The sequence below is a fragment of the Macaca nemestrina genome, chromosome 1, assembly GCF_043159975.1.
Source record: "Macaca nemestrina isolate mMacNem1 chromosome 1, mMacNem.hap1, whole genome shotgun sequence".
NCBI lineage: Eukaryota > Metazoa > Chordata > Mammalia > Primates > Cercopithecidae > Macaca > Macaca nemestrina.
Genome location: NC_092125.1, coordinates 168,993,189 through 169,007,249, shown reverse-complemented (window position 1 = coordinate 169,007,249; position 14,061 = coordinate 168,993,189). Strand labels below are relative to the sequence as shown.

General features: G+C 41.1%; 1 protein-coding gene across 4 annotated transcripts in view; it reads left to right on the top strand.

The window, feature by feature from the left end:
- LOC105498465 (cache domain containing 1) overlaps window positions 1-14,061 on the top strand; it is a 226,780-nt gene that overhangs the window by 169,087 nt on the left and 43,632 nt on the right. For all 4 annotated transcript variants that reach the window (XM_011770615.3, XM_071091954.1, XM_011770620.2 and 1 more), the window contains 2 exons: window positions 5,775-5,924; window positions 12,025-12,258. In XM_011770615.3, coding sequence (XP_011768917.1) covers window positions 5,775-5,924; window positions 12,025-12,258 — 384 coding nt within the window. The remainder of the gene's footprint in view (window positions 1-5,774; window positions 5,925-12,024; window positions 12,259-14,061) is intronic.

The window sequence follows — 14,061 nt, the reverse complement described above, 5'->3', positions numbered from 1 at the left end:
GGGAAGCTGAGGCAGGAGAATTTCTTGAACCCGGGAGGCAGAGGTTGCAGTGAGCCAAGATCGTGCCACTGCGCTCCAGCCTGGTGACGAAGCAAGACTCCATCTCAAAAAAAAAAAAAATCTGTTTACGGTTTTTTTTCTTTGTTTGAAAACATTAATGTATCCTATTGAGATAAATTTAAAGAATACATTTCCAAGCGCGTCATTGTGTCTGTGTTTAAGCTAAGCACTGATTAATGCAAAGCATAGTGCCTAGCACATAATGGATCCTCAAAAGAAGGAAGCTACTGTAATTATAACTAATGATGGTACATGGTGTGTTAGTTTTATGTTTCCGCATAACAAATTGCCACAAACTTAGCAATTTGACGCAATATACATTTGTTATATCACAGTTTTTGTGGGTCAGGAGTCCGGGTACAGCTTAGCTGAGTCCTCTGTTTAGGGTCTCACGAGGTTACCATCAAAGTATTAGCAGGACTACTGTACATTCAGAGTCCTAAGGTTCATGCTAAGGTTCATTCATGCTAAGGTTCAACAAACATGAGCTCCCATGTTTGTTGGCAGAATTCATTTCCTTGCAACTATGAGACTCATTTCATTTACTTCTTCAAGGCCAATGGAAGAGCATCTCTTCAAATCCCTGGCTTCAGAGAAGGCTTGGACCCTCCTGTAACAAGCTCGTCTGAGTAAATCAGCCCCACTATCCCTCTTGATTTAATCAGATTACTCTCGCTTGTGATTAACTCAAAGTGAGTTTATCAGGGACCTCGGCAAACATCCATCCATCTTTGCAAGGATACGTAGCACAATCACAGGAGTAATGGCTCATTACTTGCCATAGTCTTCTTCTTAGAAGCAAGTTACAGGTGATGCACACATTCAGTATACAGGATGTTGCTCATTTAGATCATCTTAGAATTTGGCCTACCAGCTTTGGCAAGCATCAGCTATCCACAAACCAATATTATGGGGTGGCTGAGTGTAAAGTTGCCCTTGGTTCAGTAAGGTCAGTTAACAAGGCTGAACTCAAGTACTCAAGGCAGATTGGCCTGTTTGTCAACGCCACCCACCCGTCAGCGTTCCTCACTAGAAGTGTTCTTTCTACTGAATTCTGTCATCGAACCATCTTTAAAGTCTAGTTTCGATTATTACACTTTTCAAATAATGGAGAGAAATGTTAGACTAGCAGTCGCAAACTCAGATGCCCACAGTGGCCAGGCAGCACATGTGAGCTGGGGGAAGGTAATGAGGATGAGTTGGAGAACATGGTCACACGGAGCATGCACCATCCAGAGGGCAGCTGCTCCTCTGTTCAGTCCATTGAGCAGGAATGTCTGCCCAGTGCTGCCAGATCTTCTGTTTTAAGAGATGCCAGAAATCTGGATTTTCATGTGAAATCCCTTGATTTTCAAATGTTGACATTTGTTCCAGCTTTAAAGCTGTGAATAAAGACCTCATTAAATCTCTTCTCACAGACATTCCTGCACTGCATGTGAGCAGGAGGCTGGTTTGATGGGAGGCATTTCTTCTCTGGATTTTTCTGTGTTTGTTTTTCTTAATGTTGGCAAACAAAAACATGGCAAGAAGATTGACCATTAGAGACTTGGACAAATTTTGAAGGCACAGTTTTCTAAATACTCAAAGGAGCCCTTTTTAGGCCAAGTAGTAAGATGTATCTAAGGCTCACTGGTCTCTAGTTTATAGCTTTTACTCACAGTTTAGAGAAAAAATAATCTAGATTAGTTTGTATGAAGAAAAGACTTCAGGAATGAGCGTTGTCCAGTTTGTTAAGGAGCGGTCCCAGGGTACTCTCAGGCTATATAGCCCAGGAGTTATGCAGGTTATGGATTTCAACCAGTGTTCTGCTCTGAAATTTTTCTAACCTTGTGAATTTGTCTATATTGTTTTATTTTCTCCAGACCTGGATTCCTAATCTGTAAATGGAGGGATGATAATATCCAGGATTCCATCATAAATATCCAATGTATATTTGCTGTGATTATTATGATACTCAGTTTCGTATAAGACTTCTAGCTCCAGCTAAACTAGATTAGATACCCTAGATGTCCTAAGTTGACCTCAGGCCCAAAGATGGCCATGGCCTAGGCAACAGTATAGCGAGGGGTCTGTATACACTTCCTAGAAGTTTATTCTGTTGTAAACTCTATACATCACTATTTCTCTTCACTCTACAGACAATTATTTAATGTCTACCGTATATCTGGTCCTGTTTTGGTTGCCACCTGTGAGGTTATTCAAATAAATAAGACCTACTCTTGACGATCGTTGCAAGGGTTAGTCTGTACATGAAAGTACACTTTAGTATGCCCACATTGGTAGCCATATAAAAATAAACTACATGTCATAAATCATTGTTGGTTGACACTAATTTGCCTTGTACCAACCAGAAAGTCTAAAACTTTTGTCCAGTTCTGACCCTTTCTTCAGTCTCATGGTAGATCTTTAACTGACAGCATTAACATCTTGGAGTTGTTTGTTCTGAATTTGTTTTGGAGCTGATTAGTTGAGAATCATAATGAACCTCAATTAAAGATGGTTAAGAGTGGAGACCTAATGGTATGGGCAAAGCCCAAATTTGAGTTGCTCTTCCCCTTTTGATGTTGACCCCAAGACATGCCTGGTGGCTTATAGAGAGACTCACCAAATGGAGAGCTATTACATTTTCTTCCAGTTACATGCTGCATCTCTGCTCTACCCCAAGTCCCTATAATTACTCTCCCCTAAAATTGCTCTAACTGGGTGACTAAAAAGGGAATATCCCAATGCATTAAAAATACAAATCAAACCAAATTTGACAGATCTGATAAGAATGGAAAAATAACTCAATTGTTCTTGAGGATAAGATGGGAATGGAGTCAGGGGTTGGGCAGAGCCAGCAGGGATACTTACAGAGTGTGTCTTATTGTTGGAATGGAAAGAAAATGTGCTTGGCTACCAAAGGAGCTCAAGGGCTACAAGCCTTCTGGCTTTCCAAACATGGACCTTTGCCCTAGAAACAGCTCTAAATGACAGTGTATTTTATGCAGAATCATAAGGCTAAGTGAGAAAACAGACACTAGGGTTCTCTTTTAGGTCAGCCTAAATGTGTTCAGGAATTTATCACATGTACTTTTGCGATGAGCAGATGGTTTGTGTCATACCATAGATCCTCCTCATGCTATATCTATATCTATATCTATATGTTTCCCCCAACTAGGGACTCAAGCAATTTTTGTTTTTGTGTTTTTCAGTCTGAAGTTTAAATGAACTGTTTAGGGTCCTTATAAAATAATTTACTGAACTGTATATACAACTTTGAAAAAATATTGACATCTGGTTTGTTGACATCTAATTTAAGACAAGAATCTTCCTGAAATGTGTAGATTTTCTTTTTGCATCAGCATTTACTTCCTAATCTCTGATAACTAAATAGTGAAATTTAAATGTGCAGTTAATGTTCACTAGAGAATGTTCAAGTATCAAAATTGGTATTAAGTATTAGGAGTAAATAAGAGGAACTTTGAATGCATTTATTTCTTAGAGTCAAGTTCAGTTATCTATGACATTCATACATTATAAGTTAACTGTTCAATTCTGCATAATAAAGAATACTTAAGTCTAAAATGGGAATGTGTAAACTGAAGGAAATTCAAGCTTTGTGTCTTCACCATTAGGATAATTTTTTAAAGGGTAACCGTATTCATTAACTATTCCTGTGTAACAAATTATTCCAACATTCTGTAGTTTAATACATCTTTATTGTCTCATAGTTTCTGTACATCAGGAATCTGGGCACGGCATAGCTGGGTGCCTCCAGCCCTACAAGTTTCTTGAGATTGCAGTCAACCTATTGACCAAAGCTACGGTCATCTCAAAGTTCTACTGGGGAAATAGCTGCTTCCAAGCTCACTCACACTTGTGCTGGCAGGATTTTCAGTTCAAAGGGCCTCTGTTCCTTGCCTCTCCATAGGACTGTTTACAACCTGCCAGCTGGCTTTCTTCAGAGTGAGAAAGCCCCCCCCTTGCAGAAGCCACAGTCTTTTTGTAACCTAGTCTTGGTCTTGATGTTCCTTCACTCTGCTGCATTCTAGTCATTATAAGTGACTCACTAAATCCAGCCACACTCAAGGAAGGCAACTACCCCAGGAGGTGAATGAATGTGGAGGACATGGAATCACTAAGGGACCAAGTTTGAGGTTGCCTGCCACAGTCACTTTAGAGCAACCTCAACTAAAAAACAATAACCAAAACCTGAAGAAATAAGTATATAACATATTACATAGATTTTTATTTCTCAGTAAAAAATATGTAGAATGTCCTAAAAATATATATTGAGGCCATGCATGGTGGCTCACGCCTGTAATCCCAGCACTTTGGGAGGCAGAGGCGGGCAGATCACTTGAGGTCAGGAGTTCAAGACCAGCCTGGCCAACGTGGTGAAACCCCATCTCTACTAAAAATACAAAAAATTAGCTGGGCATAGTGGCACGTGCCTGTAATCCCAACTGCTCAGTAGTCTGAGGCATGAGCATCGCTTGAACCCTGGAGGGGGAGGTTGCAGTAAGCTGAGATCATGCCACTGCACTCCAGCCTGGGTGACAGAACAAGACTCAGTCTTAATACAGATATATATACATACATACACACACACACATAAGCACACACATACACACACATACACACATATTTAACATATATATTTAACACATATACATATATGTTAAATCAAAGAATTGCAGATTAGAAAGAGGATATAAAAGTCCAGCTCTCTGACTTCCCTCTTTTTATTGTGGTCATTGAGCCTCTGCTTATTTATCTCTAATTGTAGGAAATTTATCACCTTTGTTTTTTTTCAGTCAATCCACTTGACAGAAGTTCTACTGGACCAACCTAACTCTCAGTTATTCTACCTCTCAGCCCTGTTTGGAAAATAATTTCAATTCTAACTCAGGGCTGCTACTTCAATCCAATGGCATGGTTTTTGTTTTCATTTTGTGTGTATGTTGTAGTTTCTTTTTTTTCTCTTTTACCTTCTTTTTGTCATCACCTTTTTGCTGATAGTCTTTACTTAAAATAACCAATTATTCTTCACAGCAACACTATTAAGTCAGTCCTGTCATTACTCCCATTTTATAGACAAAGAAAATTAGGTGTAGAAACGTTGAGAAATTTGCCTCAATTACCCAGATGCAGCTTGTAAGTAGCAGAGCTGGGCTTTGAACACAGTCAACTGGCTTCTAAGTCCATGTTTCACTGCTCTACTGATGAGATTTTTCAATGAAAATTACCTAGAGATATTTAGTACAGGAGCGAATAACATTATGTGCCTGAAGAGCCCTGAAAGAATCATCATTTTAAAGCCTGATCCTCAAGAAACAAGCATTCATGGTGGTGTTCCTGCATCACAGAGGAAAGGATAAGTCCCGTTCTGCATCATCTGTTTCGGAAGGCAGGAGAGATTTCCATTTGGATTGGCTTAAATTACTATAACCATGGGTGCCTAAAGGAAATCACCTCCTTTTATCTGGTAAATATATGTGGAACATCCTTACCCGATGCTGCATAAATGTGGCCTCATTGTCCAGAAAGGGTGGGATGGAAGAAAGGCAGAAGCGGGAGGATGAAAGCCACAGCATCAAATGGGAAGAACTAGGAACCATGGGCTAGGCAGGTCCTCGAGGTGGGGAAGTCCAAGGACATGAACAGGAAACTGAACTGCTGCCTTTAGCCAGAATCCAAATAGAGCATTCAATTGATGTGTTTTTGCTTAGATACAGACATGGTCATCATTTACCTGTCAGCTGGCATTACATCAAAGGACTCTTCGGAAGAAGATAAAAAAGCAACTCTCCGAGTCATCAATGAAGAAAATAGCTTTCTAAACAACTCCGTAATGATTCTCACCTATGCCCTCATGAACGGTAGGTAGTATTTCAAGATTTTCCTTTCAGATCAAAGATCCCTCTAAGTGTATGCTGCTTTAAAAAGAAGAAGAAGAATCATAACAGTGTGCTTGGATGAAGGCTATGGGAAAAGGCAACCAGGCAGCTCTTTCTCTACCTGATGTTGGTATTTAGGGCGTGTTACGAGGTTCCTTTCTCTTCATCTGTCTCTCCAGCTAACTGCTTGTTTCTAAACCTCTTCTCCACTGGCATGGTCTTGCAGAGGATTTTTTACAGCATCTCCCCACCCCACCTTTTCTTTTCAGTTCTTCATATTCTAGGATTATCTAAGGTTTTAACTTATCTCATTGGTTTAAGCTGCAGGAAGCCAAAGCACTGACCTAGATTCTTCTGTGCTACCGATCTGTGAATATCACATTTTCCTACAGAATCACCACCTGAAGCCTCTTCTGCCACTTTCTCCACCTCAGCTTCCTTAGCTGAAAAATGGAAATAAGCATTATCTACTTTGCAGTGTTGTTGTGAGGATTAGCCTTAATGTACACTAAACACTCATTAAAATGGATTGTGCTGCTATTGAATGACAGAATGTAAAAGGGTTTAGAAATTGGCAAATTCAAGCTACTACTCCATTTTTCCCCTTCTGCTGTTCAATCTGTCCGCTAGTCTGAGTGCAGCACTGTTTTCTAGCTGTATTGTATCTCTCTGCCTATTAACACATTGCTTTTCTTCCATGACATCTTCAGGCCCATTGCCCTCAGTATTCAAAGTGGCCATCTTCTCTTGTGTTTAAGAGGCCATGTCTTGGCTGGGCACGGTGGCTTACGCCTGTAATCCCAACACTTTGGGAGGCCGAGGTGGGCAAATCACGAGGTCAAGAGATCAAGACCTGGCCCACGTGGTGAAACCCTGTCTCTACTAAAAATATAAAAATTAGCTGTGCGTGGTTGAGGCAGGAGAATCACCTGAACCCAGAAAGCAGAGGTTGCAGTGAGCTGAGATTGCGCCGCTGCACTCCAGCCTGGTAACAGAGAAAGACTGTCTAAAGAAAAAAAAAAGGCCGGGCACGGTGGCTCAAGCCTGTAATCCCTGCACTTTGGGAGGCCGAGACGGGCGGATCACGAGGTCAGGAGATAAGAGACCATCCTGGCTAACATGATGAAACCCCGTCTCTACTAAAAAGTACAAAAAACTAGCCGGGCGCGGTGGCGGGCTCCTGTAGTCCCGGCTACTCGGGAGGCTGAGGCAGGAGAATGGCGTAAACCCGGGAGGCAGAGCTTTCAGTGAGCTGAGATCTGGCCACTGCACTCCGGCCTGGGCAACAGAGCGAGACTCCGTCTCAAAAAAAAGAAAAAAAAAAAAAAGCCAGGTCTTGAGCAGCCTTTCCCACCTACTATCTTTTGTTTCTCTTGTCACCTGCAAAATTTCCATGTAGAACCATGTGGTTTAGGGACAGTGGGCCTCATATTCTGATGTGCTAAGGATTCCTTGGGAAATGGCTTTAAAATGCAGATTTCCAGGCATTGCTCTCAGATTCTTATTCATATCCTCTTAGGAGGGGTTCAGGAATCTTCATTTTGGCCAGGGTGATTCTCTTCCAAATGTTTTCTAGACCACACTTGAGAGAACACAGGCTGTCGTCTAGTGGTCCTTAGCTGCTGTCTGCATTTGCTAGTCGTGTGGCTTACGGCAAATTACTTAATCTCTTTAGACTGCAGTTTTATCTGTGAAATGAAAAATAGTTAAATCTACTGCATAGGGTTGTTGTAATAATAAATAAGCAATATATGATTGTGTTGAAAGTTCTTAACGTAGTACCTGGTAAAGAACGGGTCCTCGAAGGCCGGGCTCTGTGGCTCACGCCTGTAATCGCAGCACTTTGGAAGGGCGAGGTCGGTGGATCACGAGGTCAGGAGATCGAGACCATCCTGGCTAACACGGTGAAACCCTGTCTCTGCTAAAAATACAAAAAAATTAGCCGGGCATGGTGGTGGGCGCCTGTAGTCCCAGCTACTCAGGAGGCTGAGGCGGGAGAATGGCGTGAACCCGGGAGGCGGAGCTTGCAGTGAGCCAAGATCGCGCGGCTGTACTCCAGCCTGGGCGACAAAGCAAGACTCGTCTCCAAAAACAAAAAAAAAAGAATGGGTCCTCAAAGCCAGTGAAAGGAGTTTATGAAAGCTTATATGGTTTCCTCTCTCAGACAGCATAGCTCAGAGGTGGAGCTCTGCCATCCAGGCCCAGATCTCTGTCCAGTCCTCTTTGTCCCCTGGCACCTTGTGCCTAATTCTGATAAGCATGTATCCCATTTTACTGTAGTAAGGTGCTCACGTACTGTCCTCTCTCTCTCCCGCCTCCACTTTCCACAAGAATGTGAACTTCTCAGGCATGAACTATGTCTTAGTTTTCTTTGCATTCTGAGCGCTTAGCACAGGACTGAACGCAGGTGAGGTGAGTGAGGATGCCTGGGCACATGCCCGTCAGTGTCATCTCTGATCACCTGTTGCTCTTTTCTCTTTTGTGTTGGCTTCTTTCATTCATGAGAGGTAGGAAGGGAGGGAGAAAAGGAGGAAGGGAGGAAAATAAAATTTACTGACCACCTACCATGTACAACATAGGGTACTGAGGTTTCAGAGCTGTATTATGCAAAGTTCCTGTCTGCAAGATGCTTATGACCCAGTGAGGAAGATAGGTAGACACAGAAGATGAATGGAATTCAACAGAAGAGGAGTAAGGAGGCCAAAAGGAAGGGATTGCTTCTCTTCCATTAGATTTGAAGGTCTGCCCAGAGAGATGCTTCCTTACTTCCTTGCTGCCACCCATTCCTTCACTGGTCCTAAATTCTTCAACCAGAGTCTCTTACACACTTTCTGTGTTCCAGTAATTCCATACTTTAGAATCTCTAGTTATTTCCATCTCAGCATCCTTTTCTCTTATCTTTCCTCATTTACTCTAACCAGACACACATCCTCACTGCCAGTTTTCTCTTTCCTTCTCAGAATGCTGTTTCTATGTGTGGTTCACTAGAGTACACACACTTACCTTACTTACAAATAGGGAAACAGATTGACTAAGAGAACCTTGGAATAAAGAATTTGTTGTCAGCTAAAAATTAAAATACTTGGGCCAGGCTCAGTGGCTCACACCTGTAATCCCAGCACTTTGGGATGCCGAGGCAGGCCGATCACCTGAGGTTAGGAGTCCGAGACCAGACTGGCCAACATGGTGAATCCCCATCTCTACTAAAATACAGAAATTAGCCAAGTGTGGTGACCTATGCCTGTATTCCCAGCTACTCAGGAGGCTGAGGCACAAGAGTCGCTTGAACCTGGGAGGCAAAGGTTGCAGTGAGCCAAGATGGCACCACTGCACTCCAGCCTAGGCAGTAGAGTAAGACTCTTGTCTCAAAAAATAAAATAAATAAAACACTTGAACTACTGGGGATGAGAGACTGGGAAGGGTACCAGAGAAGTTGGGGGGATTGGAAATGGTTAATGGGTATTGATTGGTAATGGTTACATTCTATCTAACAAAAATAGATAGAATGAATAAGATATAGTATTTGATAATATAACAGGGTGACTATAGTCAATAGTAATTTATTATATATTTTAAAATAACTAATACAGTAGAAATTTTATGTTCCTAATAGTACAAAGAAATGATAAATGATTGCAGTGGTTCATACCTCAATTACTCTGCTATAATTATTACACATTGAACACCTGTATCAAAACATCGCATGTATACCATAAATATATACACCTGCTATGTACCCATAAAAATTAAATTTAAAAAAGAGTTTATTGTCAGAATTAGAATACACACAATTGTGGGAGAAACTGGGAGAAATTGTGGGAAAAAAAAAAAATGAAAGACCCAAGATGGGGAGTTGACATCTCAGAAAGTTTAGTAACCAAGTTGGGGCCTGCTGGGAAGTCTGAGAAGTCTGGAAGCTAGGAACACAGAAGACCACTTAGGAGACCTGGTGTAGAAGTCCATGGAAGGATGTTGGCTTTTTGTTGCTGCCGGCCCCCGTGCATGCTCAGTGAAGCATCTGGAACATGCCTGGGGTTGCTGTCAGTGAGCAGGTCAGCAGCTGGGAAAGGGAGCTGAACACAGAGAAGAGTAGGACAAACTGGAGCATTCTGGCCCCTCAGTGTCTGTCTCTCACCACTTCTTTCTTTGTCCCCCAAATCTCGCAATATAGCCCTCACGTTTTGCACTTTTAATCTGGTAGCATACTAGAGAAGAGGATCCTGGGAAATGTAGTTTCTAGCATGACCATGTTGATAATAGGCAACCCAGCGTACTTACCAATCAGCCACCCTACTGACCTACCGCCACTGCTGCATAAAATCTCATGATGGAGTAACACCTCATACTCAATCCTCCATAACCTTCCATCCCATGCTACTCTTCTTTGCCTAGTAGATATTCTTGTTTGTCACTTTTCTTTTACATTTTGAGAGACTCAAGCAGTACATGACAAAGAAGGGAAATTTATTTATTGCTTGAGTTTTCTTCTTTTATTGTTTTACTTCTGTGAGCTTCTCAAGGATATAAGGTCAGGTACCAATCGTGTCTTTGATGTTAACTTTTACTCTGGAGTGTACCCCTCACCCTCCATCTCAGCTCTGTGCCATGCAAAGGGAACAATAATCTGATTCTGACTTAATTTGGCCCAGATATTTTTTCCTTTCCTTTAGTATTGCATGTGTGGAGCAAAAGTCAAGTTTATTTAAATATAATGTGTTTTAAGAAATAAATGATAGGCCAGGCATGGTGGCTGACGCCTGTAATCCCAGCAGTTTGGGAGATAAGAGGGGCAGATCACTTGAGGCCCGAAGTTCGAAGCCAGCCTGGTCAACATGGTGAAATGCCATCTTTACCAAAAATCCAAAAAAAAATAGCCAGGCATGGTGGTGTATACCTGTAATCCCAGCTACTTGGGAGGCTGAGGCATGAGAATTGCTTGAACCTAGGAGGTGGAGGTTGCAGTGAGCGAAGATTGCGCCACTGCATTCCAGCCTGGGTGACAGAAGGAAACTCTGTCTCAAAAAAAAAAAAAGGTAGGGAGTGGGGGAAAGAAATTAATTTTCATTTTATTCTGCCATGATTTTAGAAGTGGACTTCCAGTGCTAGAAGTATGTACACTCTCTATGTAGAAATGCTAAAGATGTATGTGGTAGATGAACCATGAAAGCTTCAGATTCTTTTTAATGACTGAATAGTTCATGGTTTGCTATTGAAATCTTCAGGAACATGAGACAAAACCTTTTTAAAATGAAGTGGTAGAACCTCAGTAGTGGCTGAAATCATTTTGAATTCGTTTACAACAGTGCCCATATGCAATCAGTTTCTAATCCTTTTGACTATGTTCCAACAATAGCAAACTAAAAAAAAAAAAAGTATTACATTTATTTTTGTGTTATAAATTACAGATGTTGTAGAACAATACATTCCCAGTATGCCTAAATTTTGTACAAAGTTTTCAAAACCCTCTAAATGTAAAAAAATTATATTAAATAAATCAAATTCAGTATTATCTTAATATCAAGTATGAATATGTTTATAATTAAAATGAGCTTAAAGAAACAGGGTTTGGAAGCATCAGTAAATGCAGTCCATAATTCTTTCATTTAGTTGCATGAGACTTTGGCAAGTGGTTTTATAGGTGAAGAAGTAAGGAATGAAAGGATAAACCTCTATCCTTTAAAACTCTTATGGTTTCATCTACTACATTAAATTAAATGCAGATGTGTTAATTATTACTTTTCTTTTTAAATATTAAATGCGGAAATGAATTTTCATTTTATAATTAACTTATGGGGAGAACACATTCTTACTGAATGGGACTCCTTTATTTACGCATATGTTTTTCATCATTGCCCTGTGAAGAGTCCCTTTCCCCTCTTGACTATCTCAGGGAAGACCATGCCTCAGGCTTTGTTTCCTCAGCAGGAACTGGTATTTGTGTCCAGAGTCCACGCGGTCTCTGCAAAAACCCCTTTGGTATTACAAGACCTCATCCATGCCTGTATTTGATCTAAATGGCAAGAGGTTGAATGAATATAAACCATTTTGCTTTCCGTGGTCTTCTCTCGGCTTTCCATTTTAGATGGGGTGACTGGTTTGAAAGAACTGGCTTTTCTGAGGGATCTAGCTGAACAGAATTCAGGGAAGTACGGTGTGCCAGACCGGACGGCCTTGCCTGTGATTAAGGGCAGCATGATGGTGCTGAACCAGTTGAGCAACCTGGAGACCACAGTGGGCAGGTTCTACACAAACCTTCCCAACCGGATGATTGATGAAGCCGTCTTCAGCCTCCCCTTCTCTGATGAGATGGGAGATGGTGAGTTTGGATAGACTTCCTGTTAAAGGAAGGGGAAAAGAATTGGGTGGATAGAAATGGGTGCCTCTTTCTCAGGATCATAGGATTTCTTAGCACCCCTGCCACCTGTCCTATAGTTCTGCATTGTACAGCAGAAATCCCCAGCCCAGGTTCTTCCTTATTACCCTGGCCAGAGTACACAAAGTGGATGTTTCCTCTGGGGAGGCTATGTGAGGATTCTCAAATATCCAAAAGTTTGTGACTTAGGACTAAAGAGTAGCTTTATATCATGGCACATGGGGAATGAAACTCAGAAGTGCCGAGGATTCAGCCTGAGACAAGGCAACGCGGTATCATGGCACAAACACGGGCCTGGCCTCATATGGGCTTTCAAATTCCACTCTTCCACTTGAGGTGTTGTCCTTGGTAAGTTATTTAATGGTGTTAATTCTCCATTTGGTCACCTGTAAAATGGGATAGTAAATCTTTCAGATTAGGATTAACTAGATAACATATATGACCTGTCATTATCTAGTTAATCTAGGATTACCTAGATATTATAAAATAAATGATAACACATGACCGGCATACCATTCAATTATAATTACTGTTTTTATTTCATTTATTAAATGTATTTTACCTTTGTTGTTGTCATTGTTATTATTACTAACATGAGCGTCGCCATCATCCTGATGCCTAAGTTACCCATAACAGGATGTTGAGTAAAGTACTGAACCTTCACAGGATTCAATTTCCTGACCTATGAAATAGAATCTGGAAAATATAACAGAAAATACAACATTTCTCTCAAGGCAGTTGTGAAGATTAAATGCAATAATAATAAAACATCTAGAACAATGCCTAACAGTATATTTTCAGTAAACGCGTGATCTTTTTCTTTTACTTCTCCACGTTCTTTCCCTCCTCCACGCTTTTCTCTATATCCTCCCCTCTCTCCTTCCTTGACAGAGAAGAAAATTGAAGAAGTAGCTAATTATTAGCCAGACAGGCACCATTGCCATTTGAGATCTTATATTTATGTTTTGTTAGCTAGGAACTAACAAATATGAATTCACAAATATGAATTTTTTTTAAACTCGTGTAAAAAGTAACAAGCCTATAGAGAAGGTGTTTTCTAGAAACTAGGTAGACATTCTCTTTCTATAAGGAAGAAATAAGCCAACTGCCGTTATATCTCAATTTTTATTTTTAAAGAGCTAGGGCCTCTCCCTCTCACCCAGGCCGGAGTGCAGTGGCGTGATCGTAGTTCACTGCAGCCTCTACCCCCTGGCCTCAAGCAATCCTCCCACCTTTGCCTCCTAAAGTGCAGGTGTGGGCCACCATGCTCAGCCTCACTTTTTAAAATCACTCCTATTACTGTCAGGGCCTACACATGTATATAGAATAGAAACTCCCACTTTTAGACAAGGTTATTTCCCTTTTTAGTGAAAACATGAAGTCTTAAATCCAAGTTACCTTTTATGCATGTAGCCTACATTACTGAGTGCCAGCCAAGCATTGTGCCAGGCAGTGATGAGTGAGGCTCACCTCCTACCCTCAGTAAGCTTGTAAGTCTGAGAAGAGAAAGGCAAATCAGTAATTCCTGTTAATACTGTGTGAAAGGGACAAAAGATGTAGAAATCCAGTTTTTCACAAACTCAGAAGTTTATATAGCCAAATTCTATTATCAATAGTGGTATCAGGTAGGGTGGGACTCCCTCCTAAATCCAGAGAGCTGGATTTACCCTGAATGCTTTAAACCAAATCACATGTAGAAATTGGGCCACCTGTTGCCTGATACCATCCAAATTTTACTCCTTGGGG